General features: G+C 45.5%; 1 protein-coding gene across 3 annotated transcripts in view; it reads left to right on the top strand.

Annotated features, from left to right (window-relative positions):
• Positions 1-22,189, top strand: part of GLI2 (GLI family zinc finger 2) — a 459,364-nt gene that overhangs the window by 434,621 nt on the left and 2,554 nt on the right. For all 3 annotated transcript variants that reach the window (XM_060261633.1, XM_060261634.1, XM_060261635.1), the window contains exons 11-13: positions 4,842-5,006; positions 12,212-12,493; positions 20,604-20,940. In XM_060261633.1, the coding sequence (XP_060117616.1) occupies positions 4,842-5,006; positions 12,212-12,493; positions 20,604-20,940 (784 nt within the window). The remainder of the gene's footprint in view (positions 1-4,841; positions 5,007-12,211; positions 12,494-20,603; positions 20,941-22,189) is intronic.

The raw sequence follows: 22,189 nt of genomic DNA on the forward strand, positions 1-22,189 counted from the left end.
GAGTTAGTTGGCTGTTGCTTCTCTGCATCAGTCAGGGCTCTGTTCCTGCTGCCTATTCATATTCAGAACATGCTGACTTGGCTACCCCACATGAGTGATTCTCAGGGTGCTTGGGTCTTTGCAGAGTAGCATCAACAATAAAAGCCATTCAAGGCAGGGTCCTTTTGGACCTTATAATCTAAATTTTCCTTCCTCCCCCCCATCCCTGTGTTTGTGGGTAGATGGATGGAAAAGGCAAACTTGCCACTGGCGTGGCTCTAATCCTCCAAGGTGCTTGAAAGGTTAAAACGCTGCTCCCTGCAGACTTCCAGAGAAGGGGGTGGAGATACCAAAAGGGAAGTTCACCTCTCTCCTTGGAGGGACTTTCGCTTGGGAAAGGCTGCCAGAGAGGTGAGTTAATCGGGGGTGGAGGAATTAGAAAGCTCAAGGAGAGGAAGCGCAGGTAAAAGCAGGGTGTCAGAGTAGCAGCCCCCACCCCGCAAAGGAGATGGGAAAATGTCTCTCTTCAGCTGGATTGGATCCTGCTCCCCCCACACACAGAGGTCAGAAGAGGGGCTGGTTTCATTCAAAATCTGACATCTTTTCCAGAAAGCCTTTGCCTTATCCCCTTTGTCTTCACATCTTCCAATGAAAGAAAAACCCACACAAAAGTCCCTCCCGCTCAATTCTCATTGCAGCCTCCTCCTTTACGATCATCTTGCAAAGTGTGCGATCCATGCATGCAAACCCAACAAGGGCTGCATTGGCCTCTGTGCTCCCTGCCCAGCCGCAAAGCAATCATGCAAGGCTAGGAACCTTTTGGAGCAGTGATGAAGGCCTGATCTAGACACAGACTGAGCTGGGTGAGTGGGCTGTACCCCCTTGGACTGCAGGGGGGGAGAATCCTATTTTCCATGTTTCCTATGTGGGGGGGAAAATCCCCTCTGAATAAAACATAAAATAGTCTCACTAGCAGAAAGACCATGACTTAGCGCTTCAAGTGCTAGTTTTCCACTTAAGTGGAACTGTTTATGTAGAGGAACTTTTCTCCCCTGCAATGTGAAGTGGTCCACTCCATTGTACCACTGAAGCCCTTTTTTGCTCGTCTCACAGCAGGAGACAGAGGCCGTGAAATCCCTGTGGATTCTTGGAGAGTTGAGCATACTTTGGAATCCAGAGGGAGGGAAGAAGTCTGGCTCCCAGCAGGGCCACCTGGAGCCAGCCTCCTCCTCTGGCCATAGCCGCCCTCCTGGATCGTCCTGGCCCATGCCCACCACAGAGCAGCGTCCAAAGTTGCCGCACTGCCTGGCCCTCCCCCTCGAGCAGGCATAGCCCCAGCTAGGCTGGGAGCACACATGGTGAGCACACTACCTCCAAGAAGCAAGAGGCAAGCAGAAGCCAAAGCCAGGCCAGCCACTGCAATTGGGGGAGGAAGTGCCCCTAGCACCTCTGGGCCCCAGCACCCTAGGCGATTGCCTAGTTCACCTAGTGGACAGGCCGACCCTGATCACAGAGGTCAAAACCTCCTCCTGTTGTTGTCCCCAGGCAGCTGGTTTTCAGAGGTATACTGGTGCCTCTGAACATGAAGATTCCATTTCACCATCACGGCTAATAAACACTGACGGTCCTATTAGCCATGAAATGCGTCAGGCTTGTCTCCGTGGTGCATACATACAACACTACACGTATGTTACAGTGAATAAATAAAGTCCGGAATGAGGAGGTATAATCCCGATGCCCCGACACATGTTGACGTCATCCAGAATGCCAAGCATCTCCCACAGATTAGATTACAAACCTCACAAGCATAGAGCCAGCATAGAGCTGCACCTCCCTCCCTCGTAAGCAGAGCTGTCCTCCCGTTTAGTTAGTATAGCATGTGGTACTGCTAGACCCAGGCCTCAGACTCAGTGGGAGCTCACAGGAGCGCAGCTCCTGAACCTTTCTGAGAGTTCCTCCTCCTCCTTCTGAGAGCCAGTTTGGTGTAGTGGTGAAGTGTGCGGACTCTTATCTGGGAGAACCGGGTTTGATTCCCCACTCCTCCACTTGCACCTGCTAGCATGGCCTTGGGTCAGCCATAGCTCTGGCAGGGGTTGTCCTTGAAAGGGCAGCTGCTGGGAGAGCCCTCTCCAGCCCCACCCACCTCACAGGGTGTCTGTTGTGGGGGAGGAAGGTAAAGGAGATTGTGAGCCGCTCTGAGACTCTTCGGAGTGGAGGGCGGGATATAAATCCAATATCTTCTTCTCCTTCTTCTTCTAGATGACCCCTGCAATTAACTTTTAAAAATATATAGACCCTGGATTATGTTTCACTATGAACCCCCCTTGTTCCCCTCCTTTGAAGATAGCAAGACAACTCTCGTAGGTGAAATATCTTCACTTGCTCTTTGGTAGAGACCAGGGGCCATATAGACCAGACACATTTTTGTTATTTTTATATTTTAAACATTAGGGTGCCTGTTGTGGGGGAGGAAGGGAAAGGAGATTGTAGGCTGCTCTGAGCCTCTGTCCTTGAAAGGGCAGCTGGTGTAAGAGTCCTCTCAGCCCCACCCACCTCACAGGGTGTCTGTTGTGGGGGAGGAAGGTAAAGGAGATTGTGAGCCGCTCTGAGACTCTGTCCTTGAAAGGGCAGCTGCTGAGAGAGCCCTCTCCAGCCCCACCCACCTCACAGGGTGTCTGTTGTGGGGGAGGAAGGTAAAGGAGATTGTGAGCTGCTCTGAGACTCTTCGGAGTGGAGGGCGGGATATAAATCCAGTGTCTTCTTCTTATTATTATTCTGAGAGTTCCACCTCTTTGTCCATTGAATAATATGTGCAGCTACACAACAATCCCTGGATGAGCTCCATAGGGTTGCCAATCCCCAGGTGGGGGCAGGGGATCCCCTGGTTTGGAGGCCCTCCCCCTGCTTCAGGGTCATCAGAAAGCAGGGGGGGAGGAGGAGGAGGGAAACGTCTGTTGGGCACTCCATTATTCCCTATGGAGACCGATTCCCATAGGGTATAATGGAGAATTGATCTGTGGGTATTTGGAACTCCGGGGGCGGGGTTTGAGGTAGAGGCGCCAAATTTTCCACATAGCATCCAATGACTCTCCTGAAAAGACCCTCCAAGTTTCAAGAAGATTGGACCAGGGGGGCCAATTCTATGAGCCCCAAAAGAAGGTACCCCTATCCTTTATTATTTTCAGTGGAGGGAAGGCATTTAAAAGGTGTGCAGTCCTTTTAGATGGAATGGCCAGAACTCCCTTTGAAAGTCAATTATGCTTGTCATACCTTTGCTCTTGGCTCCACCCCCAAAGTCTCATGGCTCCACCCCCAAAGTCCCCAGATATTTCTTGAATTGGACTTAGCAAGCCTAGAGCTCCACCACCTATTTTTCTACAAAATGACCACTGGCTAGACCCATAGAATAATTCCAATAGTCAAAGGAACTAAGGCAATCTCCTACAATCTGGAGAGTTGCAGTTTAGCCATGTATGGCCCTTTTATTATATGGCTGTTTTTGCTCAAGAATTAATTCCACATAGTGCTGTAATTATCTAATTGAAAGCCTCATCTGGTGAAGAGCTCTTTCTCAAGTTTCATGGTGTGGTGCTTTTTTCTACATTTGCTTTGTTTTAAAAGCAAATCAAGACAAGGAACCTGGTTTAACCTAGACCTGTGTGAAATCTGGAGGGTAACCATTAAGATGCAGTTTGTGGTGCTGGGAAGAGATGACAGACATCAGTTTTCATACCTACCCTTTCAGTATTTAGATAAGGACTGGCAATAAGTAGATTTCAACCCCCTGCATCATTTAGTGTTCTGGAGCACTTTCCCTATGAAGAAAGGTTGAAACGCTTGGGACTCTTTAGCTTGGAGAAACGTCGACTGCGGGGTGACATGATAGAGGTTTACAAGATAATGCATGGAATGGAGAAAGTAGAGAAAGAAGTACTTTTCTCCCTTTCTCACAATACAAGAACTCGCGGGCATTCGATGAAATTGCTGAGCAGACAGGTTAAAACGGATAAAAGGAAGTCCTTCTTCACCCAAAGGGTGATTAACATGTGGAATTCACTGCCACAGGAGGTGGTGGCGGCCACAAGTATAGCCACCTTCAAGAGGGGTTTAGATAAAAATATGGAGCACAGGTCCATCAGTGGCTATTAGCCACAGTGTATGTGTGTATATAACATTTTTTGCCACTGTGTGACACAGAGTGTTGGACTGGATGGGCCGTTGGCCTGATCCAACATGGCTTCTCTTATGTTCTTATGTTCTTAAATGCTCTTCTATCAAAAGCTGGTTCAGAGAAGTTTCACTACTGCCAATTCCACCAGGTAAAAGACATTTTTCAACACATGCAAATGGCACCTGATCCCATATTGTCTGTGAGATCTTCGCTTTTTACATGGCAAACAGTATTATTGCACAATACATCAGTATTAAACCTGGGTTTCCTGCACCAGACACATAAAGTAATGATTACACACCTGATCCTGTTAAACTTGCATAAACATTACAGAATTTCTGCTTGGTCAGGGATCTCAGGCACATGTACAAGGACACTTAAAGATTTTTCACATGTGAGAAAACCCTGGTGTAGTATTAGTATACCTTTAACAGTAATGAGAGCTCTGTCAAGCATGGAGCAGCTTTAAGGCGGCTGTACTTTTGATAAAAATAGAGAGGGCCGAGTTTGAAAATGCAGGCCTGTACTTTAGAGCAATTCCTCAGATTATCAACTGTGTAGAACAATTATTTCCCTGCAGCCTGCTTGGGAAAGCTGAGGGGAATTAGGTTCTTCAAGGAGGTGGGGATTAAAACCAGATGATACCGAAAAATGCCTCCAGCAGATTAACACTCCTGATTTTTTCTTTTAGTTTGAGGGTTGCTCCAAAGCCTATTCCCGGCTAGAGAATTTAAAGACACACCTGAGATCTCACACTGGAGAAAAACCTTACGTCTGTGAACATGAAGGCTGCAATAAAGCTTTTTCAAACGCTTCTGACCGAGCAAAACACCAGAACAGGACACATTCCAATGAGGTAGGAGCAATCTAGTAGTGTGGACAAGGCGGAGAAAGGCTGCTAATAATATATGCTTTATACACTTGTTTTGTTTTTCTAAAAAAATAAATGAACGAAATCCCTTCCTTAATGGTGAGCTGGATTTTCTGTTTCTTTCTTTGTTTGCTTTTTTATATTTGCTTTGCCAGAGAGGGAGACCGTGCAGATTCTACATTTATTAATGCAAACCTAGAAACCACAAACAGATGATCAAATTTTGGGATCTAAATGCTGGTACTTGCCTCCTCAAGGATTCTTATTGAGCCAAATTGTTCCTCATGCTTACTGTTTAAACGGAGCTGGGTTCCAAGGACCCAACTTTAACATTCGGACATGCACGACATTGCAGCTCAAGGCTGCAGTTAAGCCTGACTAATTAAAATACATCAGCAGTAGTTGGGGGAGGCAGGAAATTGCCTTCATTGTAAAGCATGTGATGGTCTGCTGCAAATGGTTAATTCCGAGGTTGAAATTTATATTACCGCCAATTAAGCAAACAGCAGGAAGGGAGGGGAAACGCTCTAAAGTTCTAACAACAGCTGTGACCAGACAGAGTTTAGCATCTAACCTCATTTGTAATGATTCATATGAATTATTATGATCAAACAGAACAGCAGAATTTTTACTTTGGGTGGTAAGCTATTGATATTACAGTGACACTCCTCCTGATTGTTTGAAATCTCCTCTTCCACCTCACAGGCCGAAATGGACAAACTACATCTGTCCAAAATAGGACAAGGTGTGTGTTTCTTCAGAAAGAAGGCCTGCAGACAGGGTAATGGCAGCATGGGATAGTGACAGAAGGAGGCAAAGGGAGTCAGGACCAGTGCTAGGGGTTTTGGTGCCCTACGCAAGCTGCACACTAGCGCCCCTCCCCCAGAAACAGTTTTAAAAAAACAGAGAATTGTAGGAGAAATGAATCAACTTGAAACTATTTACATTTTCAATGTACAGTTTTTTATTTTAATTTTTTTTTAAAAAAAATGGTGAGATTAAGCAATAAAAATTGTGAGAACATGACTTGATCCTTTTCACTGGAGGTGCCAGGGATAAGACCTTGACATGACCATTTCTACTTGATCCTTTTAGTGGGTGGTACCAGCGGCAAGATCTTGTGCATGCGAGAAAGTTGCTCTACCACTGGGCTATAAGTCCCACCTAGGGTTGCCAATCCCCAGGTGGGGGCAGGGGATCCCCCGGTTTGGAGACCCTCCCCCCCCCCCGCTTCAGGGTCATCAGAAAGCAGGGGAGGGGAGGGAAATGTCTGCTGGGAACTCTGTTATTCCCTATGGAGATTTATTCCCATAGAAAATCATGGAGAATTGATTTGCAGGTATCTGGGGCTCTGGGGGGGGGCTATTTTTGGGGTAGAGGCACCATAGTTTCAGTATAGCAGCTAGTGCCTCTCCCCAGAATACCTTCCAAGTTTCAAAAGGATTAGACCAGGGGGTCCAATTCTATGAGCCCCAAAAGAATGTGCCCCTATCCTTCATTATTTCCTATGGAAGGAAGGCATTGAAAAGGTGTGCTGTCCCTTTAAATGTGATGGCCAGAACTCCCTTTGGAGTTCAATTATGCTTGTCACAGCCTTGATCGTGGCTCCACCCCCAAAGTCTCCTGGCTCCACCCCCAAAGTCCCCAGATATTTCTTAAATTGGACTTGGCAACGCTACTCCCACCCCATGGCTCTGTTCAAGGAGAGCGGGAAGGCTGAGTGGCAGCAGACAACTTCAACAGGAGCCGATGTTTAAAAACTGTAATTGGCTCTTCTTCAGCTTTTACACTTGGTTAATTTATCCCTGCCGGGCTCTGAGGAGCTCCCTGCGAAGGCGCCATCCGCTTTCATGTTTTCCGGATCTTTAATAGACCTGTGGAACGTGAAACCAGCTGGACAGTGTCTGCAATCCATGGTGCCTCCTTTTCATTGGGGAAAGCAGGCTCCAAGGAGCACGTGGGGAGGGGGGGCACATGGCTGTGCTCTGTAGGCCAGGTGGCACCCTAGGCAGCTACATACTTGACCTACTCCCATGCATAGAATTGGACCCCCTGGTCCAATCTTTTTGAAACTTGGGGGATATTTTGGGGAGAGGCACTAGATGCTATACTGAAAATCTGGTCATCTACCCCAAAAGACAGCCCCCCCAAAGCCCCAGATACCCACGGATCAATTCTCCATGATTTTCTATGGGAATAAATCTCCCTAGGGAATAATAGAGTTCCCAGCAGACATTTCCCTCCCCTCCCCCCGCTTTCTGACGACCCTGAAGCAGGGGGGGAGGGCCTCCAAACCGGGGGATCCCCTGCCCCCTCCTGGGGATTGGCAACCCTAGAAATTACCTACATTGACAGATCAGCAAGTTCTCTCTGAGATGTTGCCATAAGATGTGAATGGAACCTAAACGATGTTACTGATTTCTCACTAGCATTGCTCCGCCTCCGGGCTTCTTTTTCCCCTGGCTTGAGTGATCAATTTCACACCAGTTGCTCCACAGGCACATTTTAACATGCAGCTCCCTCCAGTTCTTCTCACGGTTTCATAATCCTTACAAGACAGCATCACACAGCCACAAGGGGGACTGGAGGGAGCCGCATGTCACAATGCACCCCCAGAGCAACTGGCAGGAAATCGATCGCTTGCACCAGGGGAAAAAGAAGCCCTGGGGGTTAGAAATAGATATCGGTTTGTTGCTATATATTGTTATTCAGACTTTGATTCAGAGAAGGAGAGGGAAGCAGGAGATAATGAAACAAATAGGGATCTTTTCCATATAGTAAAATAAAGCAGACCTTGCGACAGAGGATATTTTTCTTTATAAGATTTTTAAAATGAAACAGTATTTCCACAGGGCTTTGCTCACTCCAGCCAGATATTTTGCCTGTGTCAGTACTATTCTCACATTCAGACCGTTTTCGCACACAGCTTACCACGGGGTCACGTTCCTGTTCTCTCCGCAGCGTCCGTCGGATTTCCCATTATCTGCGCCGAAGTTACTGGAAGTGCCGCGGCTTTTGCGTAGCAAACGTAAACCGCTAAAACCCAGTTTACGTTTGCTGCGCAAAAGCCGCGGCACTTCCTGTAACTCCGGCGCAGATAATGGGAAATCCGACGGACGCTGCGGAGAGAACAGGAACGTGACCGCGTGGTAAGCTGTGTGCGAAAACGGTCTCAGACTACACTATATGACTTTTTTTCTAATGAGGCAGATCTGGGCTCCCTGGATCAGACTTGATTTCCCCACAGCCACACAGCAATTATGGGGAATGGCATTTTGAAAGCCCCAAAGGGCCTTCTCCTGGCCATTTTCCCAAGCTGAAACAGCCCTGGGGGGGGAGTTACTTGCCTTATTTGAGAGCTACACAGGAAATAACTGCTGTTTCAGCTTGGGAAAATGGCATGAGTGGGAAGGCAGAAGCCTCCCTGCCCCCCAGATACACACCATGATCCTGAGCCAAACTGGGCCTCTCCAGACTTTCAAAACATTGTTTCCTGCAGCTGCTGTGTCGCTGAAGAGACATGGTTCAGGAAATGTGGACTCAAGTGGTGGAGGGCCATCTTTTCCAACAGCAATAGTTTATGCTGGAGAGGATGCCCTGCAAGGCAAGACAATGTAATTTCTTCATAGCTTGAATGGATTCTGAATCCTAACCTCTTGAACAGTCTAACCTAACCAGAGTAAGTGTACACTTATGCGAACCTGTAAGTGCACCCATGAAAAAACATCCTAACTCCTAGTTCATATCTGCCTTTTAATCCTGTACTCTGCTTCTTGGTGTGGTAGAGTGAATGTTATTGTGATTACTTGCAGGAAGTGTAGAATATGCACACATGCATCTCCACATGCACCTGCTGGAATGACCTTGAGTCAGTCATAAATCTGGCAGAGCTGTTCTGGAAAGAGCAATTTCTGTCAGAGCTCTCAGTCCCATCTACCTTACAGGGTCTCTGTTGTGGGGAGGGGAAAGGAAAAGAGATTGTAAGCCACTCTGAGACCACGCCATCCACTTTGAAAGAACTGAAGTCCTTTCTACGGTCTCACATTATCATACCCGCCTGAACAGAGAAGCTATTGAGATTTACAAACACCAGCACAATTTTAACAGAAAGGAAGAAGGCATTTTCATCCACCAATCTTGGTACCCAGCTCTGCAAAACACCCTACAGACTATAAATTGCAGAAAGTCTCAGAACAACCAGCAAATTCTACAGAACAATCAGCACAGTCAACAACCATCTTCCTTATCTTCAAACCCCTTCCAACCCTCCCAGCAATTAACACGGAACAATGGTCACATTCAACAGCCAGTTTCCTTATCACTACCCTTCCAGGAAGCCCCACCAAACAATGGGCACATCCACAAACTAATTGCCCTTTCATCACACCCCCTCCAGCCTAGAAATAGCAGCTCTCCAGCAGCCCTGGCCCCACTCAATGCACAGCAGCCAAGAAGGTCTGAGCGTCTGCTCCGGCTGCAACGCCACTGAGGATGTTCTCCGCAGCTGAGAACGAAACGTCTGGAAGGAAAACTTTCTCCAGTAGAACACGGCACTTGAGCCCGAAAGATTCTACAAACCCTATCACTCTGAGACTCCTTTGGGTTGTGAACAGTGTTCCCTCTAAGCTGACTTAATGTGAGCTAGCTCACAGATTTTTAGCCTCCAGCTCACACATTTTCTGTCTCAGCTCAGGAAGCATTCCTGTTTTCTTACTTCTGCTTCTTACTTTTGCTTACTTACTGTTTTCTTACTTTTCTTAGCTGGTGGGCGATAAAAATTTAGGATATTTGATACACTCTAAATCCATTTTTATTGTTTCTCTGGCTTTTCCTACCCCTTGCCATCAGCACATTAAAAGGCTGTCTTGACAAGATTCCTTGCGTGTCCCATGCTAAACAGGCCAGCATTCCTGTAGCAACTGGAACAAATGCAGAACAAGCAAAGTACAATTAGGCAGGGCATTGGCATGCATTGGGTAGAGGCACTGTGTGACCATTTGCAAAGTTTGAGTTTTGATCCAGACTTTGCAAAATTATAGTTTTAAAGTATTTTTATTTATTTATTTATTTTGTAGGTTTATATTCCGCGTTTTCCCGTAGACAGGCTCAGCTCAAGGCGGATCACAACATATAAAAATAACAATAAAAACCTACAGTATTTGCTGGCGTATAAGACGACTTTTTTGCCCTGAAAAGCATGCCTCCAAGTGGGGGGGTCGTCTTATACGCCGGGTGCACTTCAGTTGGGATAGACATAGCTGCCCATAGTGGCCTCCCAATGCCTGCCCGCCTCATTCTACATACCGTCCAGTATCGCGCGGTATCCAGTGCAGCCACGGCGGATCATCAGCATGGCTGCGGGGAGCATCAGCAGTGAGACAGGGGTGCCAGCCTTTTCGGCGTGACCGGCCTGTTCTGCTCGGCGGGAAGCAGCGGCACTCCAGCCTGCCCCTTGTCTATGCAGAGCTCGCACATGCGCACTTGCGCACTAGTGCCGGTCACAGGGAGATGCATGGGCGGGCCGGAGGCGCTGCGGTCGCACTGCGGCCGTACAATGGTGACAATGACAGGTACTGTAATGGCACTAATGTGTGGAAGGTGTGCGGAAGAGGGGGTAGTCTTATACGGCGAATATATAACAAACTCTATATTTTGAGTGGAAATGTTGGGGGGTCGTCTTATACGCCCAGTCGTCTTATACGCCGGCAAATACGGTACATATCAAAGTTAAAACACCAAATTAAAATTAACAGTAAAAACAAATAAACTGCACCACCGATGGACAGGGCACAGCATATCAATAACCAGTTGAAGGCCCACCTTAAACGATGGTAATAACAATAGGATAGCACTGTAATATGATGTCACCACAAGGGAGGCCAAATGATGGAATAATAGGGCGCCCGCTGCCTCAACCATAGGCCTGGCGGAACAGCTCCATCCTGCAGGCCCTTGCAAGTATATACCTATCCTGACCAAAAGGGCTTGAAGTGTCAAATCCATGCAGCCCAAAACAGATGGCAGACTTTGGGAGATGAGAGGGCTCCTGCAGCATTCATTCATTGCAACTGCCATTTTCAGTAGCGTTTAGCAGCTAAGAACAATGGGTAGACCCACGGCAAGATAACTACCTCCTCCAGCTGATTTTAAACATATGAAGTTGCCTTATTCTGAGACAGTATTGTTTGCCGCATGGCATACATGTGCTCCACCTCTGAGCTATGGCTTTCCCTAAGCACCCTCCCTTCCAAGCATTCTTTGAGAGCTCGTGGGAATACAACAAAACTGGCAGTCTTGCACATTAGGTCTTAGGTTGGATGCGCTCAGACCATCAATGCTTGCACACTACAGATTCAGAAATCTCAGCTTCTCCGAATCCTACACAGACATATCAACATAGCATAGAAATTGTACAAGCAAAGTACAATCAACCTCGGTCACCTCGAGGTTGGACTACTGTAATGCTCTCTACATGGGGCTGCCCCTGTACCAAACCCGGAAACTGCAGCTAGTGCAAAATGCAGCAGCCAGGCTGCTACTGGAACTGCCTCGATGGGAACATGTGCAGTCTGGGCTGCGGGAGTTGCACTGGCTGCCAATTGTTTACCGGGTTCGTTACAAGGTGCTGGTCATTACCTTTAAAGCCCTATATGGTCAAGGACCTGCCTACCTTAGGGACCACCTCTCTCCATACGTTCCCCAGAGAGCACTGCGATCAAGCTCAAAAAACCTTCTTGAAATCCCTGGGCCAAAAGAAACTAAATTAAAAGCTACCAGAGAACAGGCATTCTCTACAAAGGCCCCCCAATGGTGGAACCAATTGCCGGAAGAGGTGCGGGCCCTATGGGATCTTAACCAATTCCGTAGGGCCTGCAAAACTGCCCTCTTCCGGCTAGCTTTTTAAGACAGAACTCTTGATAAGATCAATAATACCAAGCCATCTTATATGCCATTCGACTGTATTTTAATGTCTTACTGTATTATTGGTTTTATTCTTTAAATTATTAACTGTATTATCTATTGTTTATTTGTATCATGGTTTCTACCATGTCCTGTTAGCCGCCCTGAGCCTACCTAGGCAGGGAGGGCGGGGTATAAATAAAAGTTTATTATTATTATTAAATTGTGTCCGATAAATGCTGTATTGAAGTATTTCAAGTCTTGATCTTTCAATCCGTTCCTGTCTACAGAAACCCTACGTCTGCAAAATTCCAGGCTGCACAAAGAGGTACACGGACCCCAGCTCCCTCAGGAAACATGTGAAGACTGTGCATGGGCCAGAGGCACACATCACCAAGAAACAGCGCAACGACGTCCACCTGAGGCAACCTGCCCTCAAAGAAAATAGTGACAATGAAGCAAGCGCCAAGCAGAATGGCAAAGCTGCAGAGGAGAGTGCCGAGGCAAACAGCACCGTCAGAGGGGCGGAGGATTGTTTGCAAGTCAAGACAATAAAGACAGAGAATTCTGTGGTAAGTCAAGCAGTTGCTTTGAAAAGTTGATGGTGCCCTTTAGAATCTCAGAGAGCAAATGGAAAGTTACTAATCAGATTGTTCAATGGTGCCGTTTACCAAGGATTTACCAATCCTGTGAAAACTTTAGGGATGTGAAACAGGATAGTTTAGCCTGATCTCGTCAGATCTTGGAAGCTAAGCCAGTTCGGTACTTGGGTGAGACCACCATAGAAGTCTTTGCAGAGGAAAGCAGCAGTGGCAAACTACCTCTGCTTAATCATTTGCCTTGAAAACCCCTATGGAGTCACCGAGGGCTTTTTTTGAGCAGGAGCTTACGGGAACGCGTTTCCGGCTGGCTTGGTGTCAGGGGATGTGGTCTAATAGGCAAATGAATTCCTGCTGGGCTTTTCCTACCAAAAAAGCCCTGGGGTCACCATAAGTCTGAGAGCACGTTACACACACCCACATGCAAACTTTCTGTTGAGTATTAAAATGTTTCTTATAGCGTTTTCACACAGGGCTTACCCCGGAGCGACGTCCTTCTTCACCGCGCAGCGTCTGCGCGGATTTCGCACCAACTGCTCCGCAGAACCCGGAAGAGCCGCGAAGAGCCGCGGCTTTTGCGCCGCAAATGTAAAGTTGGGTTTTGGCGGTTTACATTTGCGATGCAAAAGCCGCGGCACTACGCGGCTCTTCCGGGTTCTGCGGAGCAGTTGGTGCGAAATCCGCGCGGACGCTGCGCGGTGAAGAGGGACGTCGCTCCGGGGTAAGCCCTGTGCAAAAACGCCCTTAGAGTTTCATCAGAGTTGTTTTTAATGCAGCATTCTTAACATGTTTTCAGGGCAGAATTTCAAGGCAACATTTTTAAGAAGCATTTGCTTCTTTGTACTCCTAGTGCTCTTTCTCATAGTCACAGATCAACCGCAGTTCATCAAGAAGCCTTTAAGGGATTCAGGCTTTTTTAGAGAAATTAGATGCCTGGTTCGGTATATGGGCTACAATTTGGCCAACCCTATCACAGATAACAATGCGAGCAGAAACGACATGATGAAGCCTTATACCGAGTCAATTAATCTGTCTTCCTTACCCACTTGACAGGATCTCTCCAAGGCAATGGAAAGATGACCTTTCTCAAAGATAATGCCCGAGATCATTTCAACTAGAGATGCGAGGGACTATATCTGAGACCTTTATGTGCAAAGCATATACTCTTCTACTAAGGCACAACCACTCCCTATGAATTCATATAGTACTGTAGACTATTCAAACTGTTACACATATCTGGGCTATATTCAGATGTCACAGTAAATCTGTCTGAGGAAGTGTGCACACAAAAGCTCATGCCCTGCGTGAAACTTTGTTGGTCTTAAAGGTATCATTGGATTCTAACTTTGTTCTATTGCTTCAGACCAACATAGAACATACAGTAAATCACATAGAATTGGAAAAGTAAAGCACAGGTTATAAAACCATAATCTGATTAATAACTGGTTTAGTGTGTTGTCTGAATGCACAAATTCCAGTCTGTCCAGTAGTGACGCTCCTTCTAACTTCCTTCACACAGAGAAGAAAGCACAGAGTAACAAAACAAAAAAACCTTGTAGCTCTAGCGGCATTCTGTTATAGATGATACTTCCTAAGAGCATCACTTCTCCTCTTCCTTGACTTCTGCATGCACACACAATCCTTCCTGCTAGCAGTATCTGACAAAGGGAGTTTTGAATCTCAAAAGCTTATACCTTGAAAATCAAATTGGTCTCTAAGGTGCTAGCGGATTTGAATCTAGCTACTCCCTGCTAGTCATGAGCCATCCTCTTTGGTGTAGTAGTTCGGAGTGGCGGACTCTAATCTGGAAAAGTGGGCTTGAGTTACAGTTCTCTCAGAGCTCTCTCAGCCCCGCCTGCCTCACAGGGTGTCTGTTGTGGGGAGGGAAGGGAAAGGAGATTGAAAGCCACTCTGAGACTCCAAGTGAAGGAACTCCTACTCCTACTACTCTTCTTTTGGAGAAAATTTTGAAGGCAAAAAGGGAAGAGGGGCTGATTCAAGGGATCCATTCAGGGGATACACTGAACTGGCTAGACAAAACGGGAGTGTAAGCACTGATGATCCAGTAAAGGCTAGAAAATGTTTACTCAAAAGTTCAGGATTTCAGTGAAACAGGCTAAAAGAAAGGGAAATGGTAGTGAGACTGAGGAAATATAGCCACGAGGAAGCATGGTTTGTTCTTGGTGTCTTCCGAGGATGAGGAAAGCCTAGGAAGTGGGTAGCAGATGATATATCCAGAAAAAAGTCCAGAAAAGGGCAACTAGAATGATTAAAGGGCTGGAACACTTTCCCTATAAAGAAAGGTTAAAACGCTTGGGACTCTTTAGCTTGGAGAAACGTCGACTGTGGGGTGACATGATAGAGGTTTACAAGATAATGCATGGGATGGAGAAAGTAGAGAAAGAAGTACTTTTCTCCCTTTCTCACAATACAAGAACTCGTGGGCATTTGATGAAATTGCTGAGCAGACAGGTTAAAACGGATAAAAGGAAGTACTTCTTCACCCAAAGGGTGATTGACATGTGGAATTCACTGCCACAGGAGGTGGTGGCGGCCACAAGCATAGCCACCTTCAAGAGGGGTTTAGATAAAAATATGGAGCAGAGGTCCATCAGTGGCTATTAGCCACAAAAAAAATTTGCCACTGTGTGACACAGAGTGTTGGACTGGATGGGCCATTGGCCTGATCTAACATGGCTTCTCTTATGTTCTTATGTTCTTATATGGTTGTTCCACAAATTGAGAAGAAGCTGAAAATTGAAAGTCAAAGTGGAGAGAAAAAAACTCCATGTGGATGAAGCATTAGCAAGAGGAGATGCATAAAATACTGTTAGCATGTGTTAAATATATACTCCAGATATGTAAACAGTAGTTTACAGAAATTTGCCATATTAAATGTATGAACTGCATTTCTGAATTGCTGTCTAGTCATTTTTTTAAAAAAAAAAATTAATATGTGCAAACAAAGATTCTGCTGGTTTCATGATGAATCCCACACATTTGGGTTATTGAAAAATGCCTATAATTCCATCTGAGTATTTTGGCAGCTGAATTAAATTATTTCCTCATACTAGATACAATAAAAACACCTTAGTAGGAGTAGTCTGATATAGCTTTAAGAAGACTTAGTAGTACAAAGCTGAATAAGGTTGAGGCCTCAATTAGGGTTGCCAAATCCAATTTAAGAAATATCTGGGGACTTTGGGGGTGGAGCCAGGAGACATTAGGGGTGGAGCCAAGATCAAGGCTGTGACAAGCATAATTGATAGAGCTACTGCCTTATCTGGAGCTGAAGCAACTAAGTCTCCTTGTCCATTCTCTCAGGAACTTTTTCAAAAAGGCAGCAAGCTGCACTTGCTTTATAGGAGTTCCTCAGCTGTTGCGAAATTCATACCTGTTGTTAGACTTTGGCCATTTTGATTGCCTGGGCAATGGTAGAGAGACTCTCAGGAAGGAGGAGGGCAGTGAAGGCAGCAGCTGGGGGCTGAGGGTAAGGCTGAGGATAGGCTTCCCAATCGCCAAGTCCCAGCAGGGGATCCCCCATTTTTACAGGCTTCCCCCCTCCCCCAGCCAGCTGGCCAGCGGGGGAAGCCCCACCCCCACAGTCATCATATAATTTTAGAGCACCTACAGGTTTAGAAACCTGCAAACAGGTCCCTTTTAAAAATGTGTGCCTTTAAGGCTGAGCAGGAAACAGGAAGAGCTTCATGGCAAAGGGTCAGTAACAGTTTCATTGGAGAAGGGCCCCTCCCTTTGTTTTGCTTTTGTTTTCAGAGGAAGTAAAGTTCTGCAGGAACAAGACCCAGTAAGTATTTGTGTGTGAGAGAGAGGGAGGGGGCAGGGGATTCCCTGGTTTGGAGGCCCTCCCCCCACTTTAGAAAGTGTGGGGGGGGAGGGAAATGTCTACTGGGCACTCTATTATTCCCTATGGAGAACGATTCCCATAGGGAATAATGGGGAATTGATCCGTGGGTATTGGGGGCTCTGGGGGGGCTATTTTTTGGGTAGAGGCACCAAAGTTTTAGTATAGCATCTAGTTCCTCTCCCCAAAATACCCCCCAAGTTTCAAAACGATTGGACCAAGGGGTCCAATTCTATGAGCCCCAAAAGATGGTGCACCTATCCTTCATTATTTCTTATGGAAGAAAGGCATTTTAAAAAGGTGTGCTGCCCCTTTAAATGTGATGGCCAGAACTCCCTTGGAGTTCAATTATGCTTGTCACATCCTTGTTCCTGGCTCCACCCCCAATGTCTCCTGGTTCCACCCCCAAAGTCCCCAGATATTTCTTGAATTGGACTTGGCAACCCTAGCTGAAGAAGTGACATTGGGAGTAGAGTTGCCAATCCCCAGGTGGGGGCAGGGGATCCCCCGGTTTGGAGACCCTCCCCCCACTTCAGGGTCGTCAGAAAGTGGGGGGAGGGGAGGGAAATGTCTGCTGGGAACTCTGTTATTCCCTATGGAGATTTATTCCCATAGAAAATAATGAAAAATTGATCCGCGGATATCTGGGGCTCTGAGAGGGGGCTGTTTTTTTGAGGTAGAGGCACCAATTTTTCAGTACAGCATCTAGTGCCTCTCCCCAAAATATCCTCCAAGTTTCAAAAAGATTGGACCAGGGGGTCCAATTCTATAATCTCCAAAAGACGGTGCCCCTATCCTTCATTATTTCTTACGGAAGGAAGGCATTGAAAAGGTGTGCCGTCCCTTTAAATGTGATGGCCAGAACTCCCTTTGGAGTTCAAGTATGCTTGTCACAGCCTTGATCTTGGCTCCACCCCTAATGTCTCCTGGCTCCACCCTTCAAAGTCTCCTGGCTCCACCCCCAAAGTCCCCAGATATTTCTTGAATTGGACTTGGCAACCCTAGCAGTAGCAGAGGGCATGAGACAAAGCAGAGGCAGTAGTAAGTAGTCTCAGGTAGCACCTCAGAATGAGCCGACACTACTGCTGTGGTCTTGTCTACCCAAAAACCAATTCCTAATCTGTACTCAACTGAAATCTACTAAGGCCCAAACATCCCTAAGAGAGATTGCAGTTCTATCCTCATTTTTGCATCTCCCCCTTGTTCCTTGTATCATCAATTCCATCAGCCCTTTCCCTCAGTGTTGTCTGTGTTCTAATAACTTGTTCTTTCTCCTCTCTTAACTTTCTCTATTGTACTTCACAAGGACAGTCGGTACTAAGGTGAGCAAATACACTGTCTTTGTCAGCGTTTCTGTGCTTTGTCCTCTTTGTGTGGCTGAACAAAGTGTATATGTGAACACATGCATGTTTTCTGCAGGTGCCAAGAATATGCAAGATAAAATAGCCATGGCCAAACAGAACTTGATCTAAGCATTCACAATCATTTCACTGTCATATTTTACTTGTGGCACACATTCATCCCCAGTATGAAGAGCCCCATGGCACAGAGTGTTAAAGCTGCAGTACTGCAGTCCTAAACTCTGCTCATGACCTGAGTTCAATCCCCAGCGGAAGCTGGGTTTTCAGGTAGCCGGCTCGAGATTGACTCATCCTTCCGAGGTCGGTAAAATGAGTACCCAGCCTGCTGGGGGGAAAGTGTAGATGACTGGGGAAGGCAATGGCAAACCACACCATAAAAAGTCTGCCATGAAAATGTGAAAGCAACGTCACCCCAGAGTCGGGAATGACTGGTGCTTGCACAGGGGACCTTTCCTTTCCATCCCCAGTAACTCCTTTCATGGACAGCCTTTCTTTCAGCCTCACACCTATAGAATTCATTTACAGATGACAGTCCCATCCCAGCCTATTTCAAATGGAAATAAGAATTGATTGGATTCATGCTGTACATTTGTTTTAGAGTGCTTTATGGCAAGGAGAGCATTTTTCTAATGGGGCAGAGGGCACAGGGAAACAATGCTTATTTTGTAAATAATATTGCAAGAGGTAGAAACAATAGAATAGTATCACTTTGTAGACATGCTATTGCTAACCTAACCTATTCTCATTGTTGTTATTTCCATATATGACTTCAGCAGTACTATGCTCCTTTTTAGTCTTTTTCTACCTGCTGCTCTAGATAAGAAAGCATAAGCTTTCCTACACCATCCATAAGCAGCCATTTGACTTTGTCCACAAAGAAGGCTCTTGCTGGAGGACAATGGGCAGAATCCCCATCCTGTCCTATGGACCTGTGGTGTTCTGGAGGAACCTTTGTATCAAGGGTCATCTGGCATTCCAACACTACCACCATCTAGAATAAACCATCATAGATCACCATCCCAGCATCCTGACAGCTGAAAGCCCTGCCTTTGAGCCTGCAGAGAATATTTAACCTCTATTACAAATAAATCACTTAATGTGAAAAGCAATTCCTAATTTTTAAAAAATATTTACCAAACCCAAGGCTGCAAATCATGCCCTTATCAACCTATAAAGTCTGCAAGCCGAGTATGCTAGGGTCCTTTGAAGCAGAAGAAATACACTTGGTCTGCTGCAGATAGAGCTGGAAGGGCAAAAATCTACTAATGTTTCAGGTTTATCTTCAAGAAGCATCAACGGCTTAAAGCTTTTCAACTGAAGCAACTCCCTTTGCAAACAGAAAAGAAAATTCACCCTCAAGCCTTTTAGCTCCCTGTTTACTTACCAATGCTTGAAAAAGTCATAAAAATTAAGTTAATCAAATGTATCACTTGTCTGAAAGGGGGGGGAATGTGTCTGTGCCACAGTACTATCACACTTGTAGGCAATTGGGGCCCATTGGCTTGATTACCTAATAATGGTTTGTTTATATAGTGAATATTTCTGACTTAAATCCAACTTGATTTAACTTGGAATTACTATTAAGTATGACTTTTAATTCTGTTAACATGCTGTGTTTAATTAGTGTAAAACAGATTTTAAACACTTTCTGAAGTTATAAATATATTCATGTAAAGATGGTTAATTTAAACTTTGGTCATGAGGTTTTTTTTTCCTAAATTTTATTTTAACTTTTTAAAACTAATGTTTAAAATATAAAAATAACAAAAATGTGTCTGGTCTATATGGCCCCTGGTCTCCACCAAAGAGCAAGTGAAGATATTTCACCTACGAGAGTTGTCTTGCTATCTTCAAAGGAGGGGAACAAGGGGGGTTCATAGTGAAACATAATCCAGGGTCTATATATTTTTAAAAGTTAATTGCAGGGGTCATCTAGAAGAAGAAGGAGAAGAAGATATTGGATTTATATCCCGCCCTCCACTCCGAAGAGTCTCAGAGCGGCTCACAATCTCCTTTACCTTCCTCCCCCACAACAGACACCCTGTGAGGTGGGTGGGGCTGGAGAGGGCTCTCACAGCAGCTGCCCTTTCAAGGACAACCTCTGCCAGAGCTATGGCTGACCCAAGGCCATGCTAGCAGGTGCAAGTGGAGGAGTGGGGAATCAAACCCGGTTCTCCCAGATTAGAGTCCGCATATTTAACCACTACACCAAACTGGCTCTCCATCTAAAACTGCTTGCTCCTTTTTGTGTTCCATCTTCTGAAACATCTCTTGTTTTCACACAATGTAAACATTATTTGTGTTGTTTTGATGCTGTTCCTCTCAATACCATTTGTTTTCATATTCTTCCCCCCCCCCCCCCATTTCCCACACTGGCTTTTCATCTAACTGGCTGTGTCAAGTCATGTGATCTGTGTCAATGCTGGATCACAGTACCGTGTCTGATGTGGTGATGCAAAGAAAGACAATAAACAACATTATTTTAATCACCATAACTAAGTAGATTCAACAGTAGTATGGGCAAATGAGGGAGAAGGCAGGGTGGGTACAGAAGAAGAAAAACAGTGCCATGAAGAATCAGTCACCAGGGAACAAAAAGGCAGTAAACATCCCAAAAAAAAAAAAAATCAAATTTTCTGTGAGGTTATGGATTTATTTATTTATTTATTTATTTATTTATTTATTTATTTATTTATTTATTTATTTATTTATTTATAGTAAGTCTGCTGCACCAAAGGTGCTGATTTTGTGATGAGTGTTGAAACTAAAAACGATTCAATGCATATATAATGGTAAATCCGATATGGGGGAGACATCTCAAAGCCATTAAGAATTTCTCACTTTTCTTTGTTTTGCTAAGATGTATCAGTCCAGTCCTGGTGGCCAGTCATCATGCAGCAGTGAACCATCACCCCTTGGGAGCACCAACAACAATGACAGTGGAGTAGAAATTAACATGCACAGCGGAGGAAGTCTGGGAGACCTGACCACATTGGAAGATGGAACTCCTGTTGTGGACTTGACAGTTTCGTCTGGAAACGCAACAGTCAGCCTTCAGCTAAGGAAACCTATGACAACGATGCAACGCCTTGAGCAGCTTAAAAAAGAGAAACTTAGGACGGTGAAAGATTCTTGCTCATGGGCAAATCCAGCACCTCAAATGAGAAACACCAAGCTGCCTCCCATCCCAGGCAATGGTAGGTCTGGCTGCTGTTGTTTGAACTATTGGACAGTAATCTGTTGGATATCTTTTCTCCCTGTTTGAAAATGGGTGGGTGGGTTGAGCTGGAATCTAAACCTGAGACATTGATGTTCTCAGCAAGCACACCAACTTTTATTAGTCTGTCTCAGATCGTGTGTGGGAAAAGAACAGTTGCTCCTGTCTTGCTGAAAGAACCATCTCCTTCTTCCTAACAAATCTTCCTCAATCCTTCCATCGCATTCTGTAGTACCATAAGTTCATAATAGACCTTTGTGGGAGTTTTTCCAGATATTTTTCTGGATTGATTTACAAATTCAAGAAGTGTGGATTTCTTGGGACAACTCGATAAAAGCAATTCAGATGAATCACCATGTATGACAATTATCTTTGTGAAGATGACCTTGTAGAGTCTTTGAGATCCTTCTTCAAGGCTGATCAGTTGTACTGGCTGGGAAAAATCACTATGTCAATCAAAGGTTTCATTCTGCTGCAATCTGATCCTAAGAAATTCCTCTTGGCTATTTCAGTGCCAGTTAAATGTTATGTGTATCACTGCAGTCAGTTTATTGCTTTTCATGACCTATTATTTTATGCCCTATGTTGTATTCTTCTCTAAACTGAGCAGATGATAGGGCTTTTTTCCACAGAGACGTGGAAGCGGAATAATAGGACAATCTTTGCCTGTGGCCTGCGGTCCACTTTTTACTCTCCTAAAATTATAAAATCAGTTTTGTAGTGCTTCAAAACCCCATAAGCCCGATTGGACAGCTGAACAAAAGTAATGGATGTATAAACTGAGAGCCATTTTGGTGTAGTGGTTAAGTGTGTTGACTCTTATCTGGGAGAACCGGGTTTGATTCCCCACTCCTCCACTTGCACCTGCTGGAATGGCCTTGGGTGAGCCATAGCTCTGGCAGAGGTTGTCCTTGAAAAGGGCAGCTGCTGTGAGAGTCCGCTCAGCCCCACCCACCTCACAGGGTGTCTGTTGTGAGGGAGGAAGATAAAGGAGGTTGTGAGCCACTCTGAGACTCTGAGATTCGGAGTGGAGGGCAGGATATAAATCCAATATCTTCTTCTATGTCCAATCACAGTTCTATCAAAACACTTTTTAAAAACTATTGTCTATCTCCAGTCTGGGGGAAGCAGCTTAAATATGTTGTACTTGGAAAAAGCCATAGAGTATTAACACAGAGAGGTGTAGGGATAAGGAAACAGTAGAAGAGAGAATGCATTCAGGGGAAGAA

This window comes from Heteronotia binoei, chromosome 21 (genome assembly GCF_032191835.1).
Source record: "Heteronotia binoei isolate CCM8104 ecotype False Entrance Well chromosome 21, APGP_CSIRO_Hbin_v1, whole genome shotgun sequence".
NCBI classification, from domain to species: Eukaryota; Metazoa; Chordata; class Lepidosauria; order Squamata; family Gekkonidae; genus Heteronotia; species Heteronotia binoei.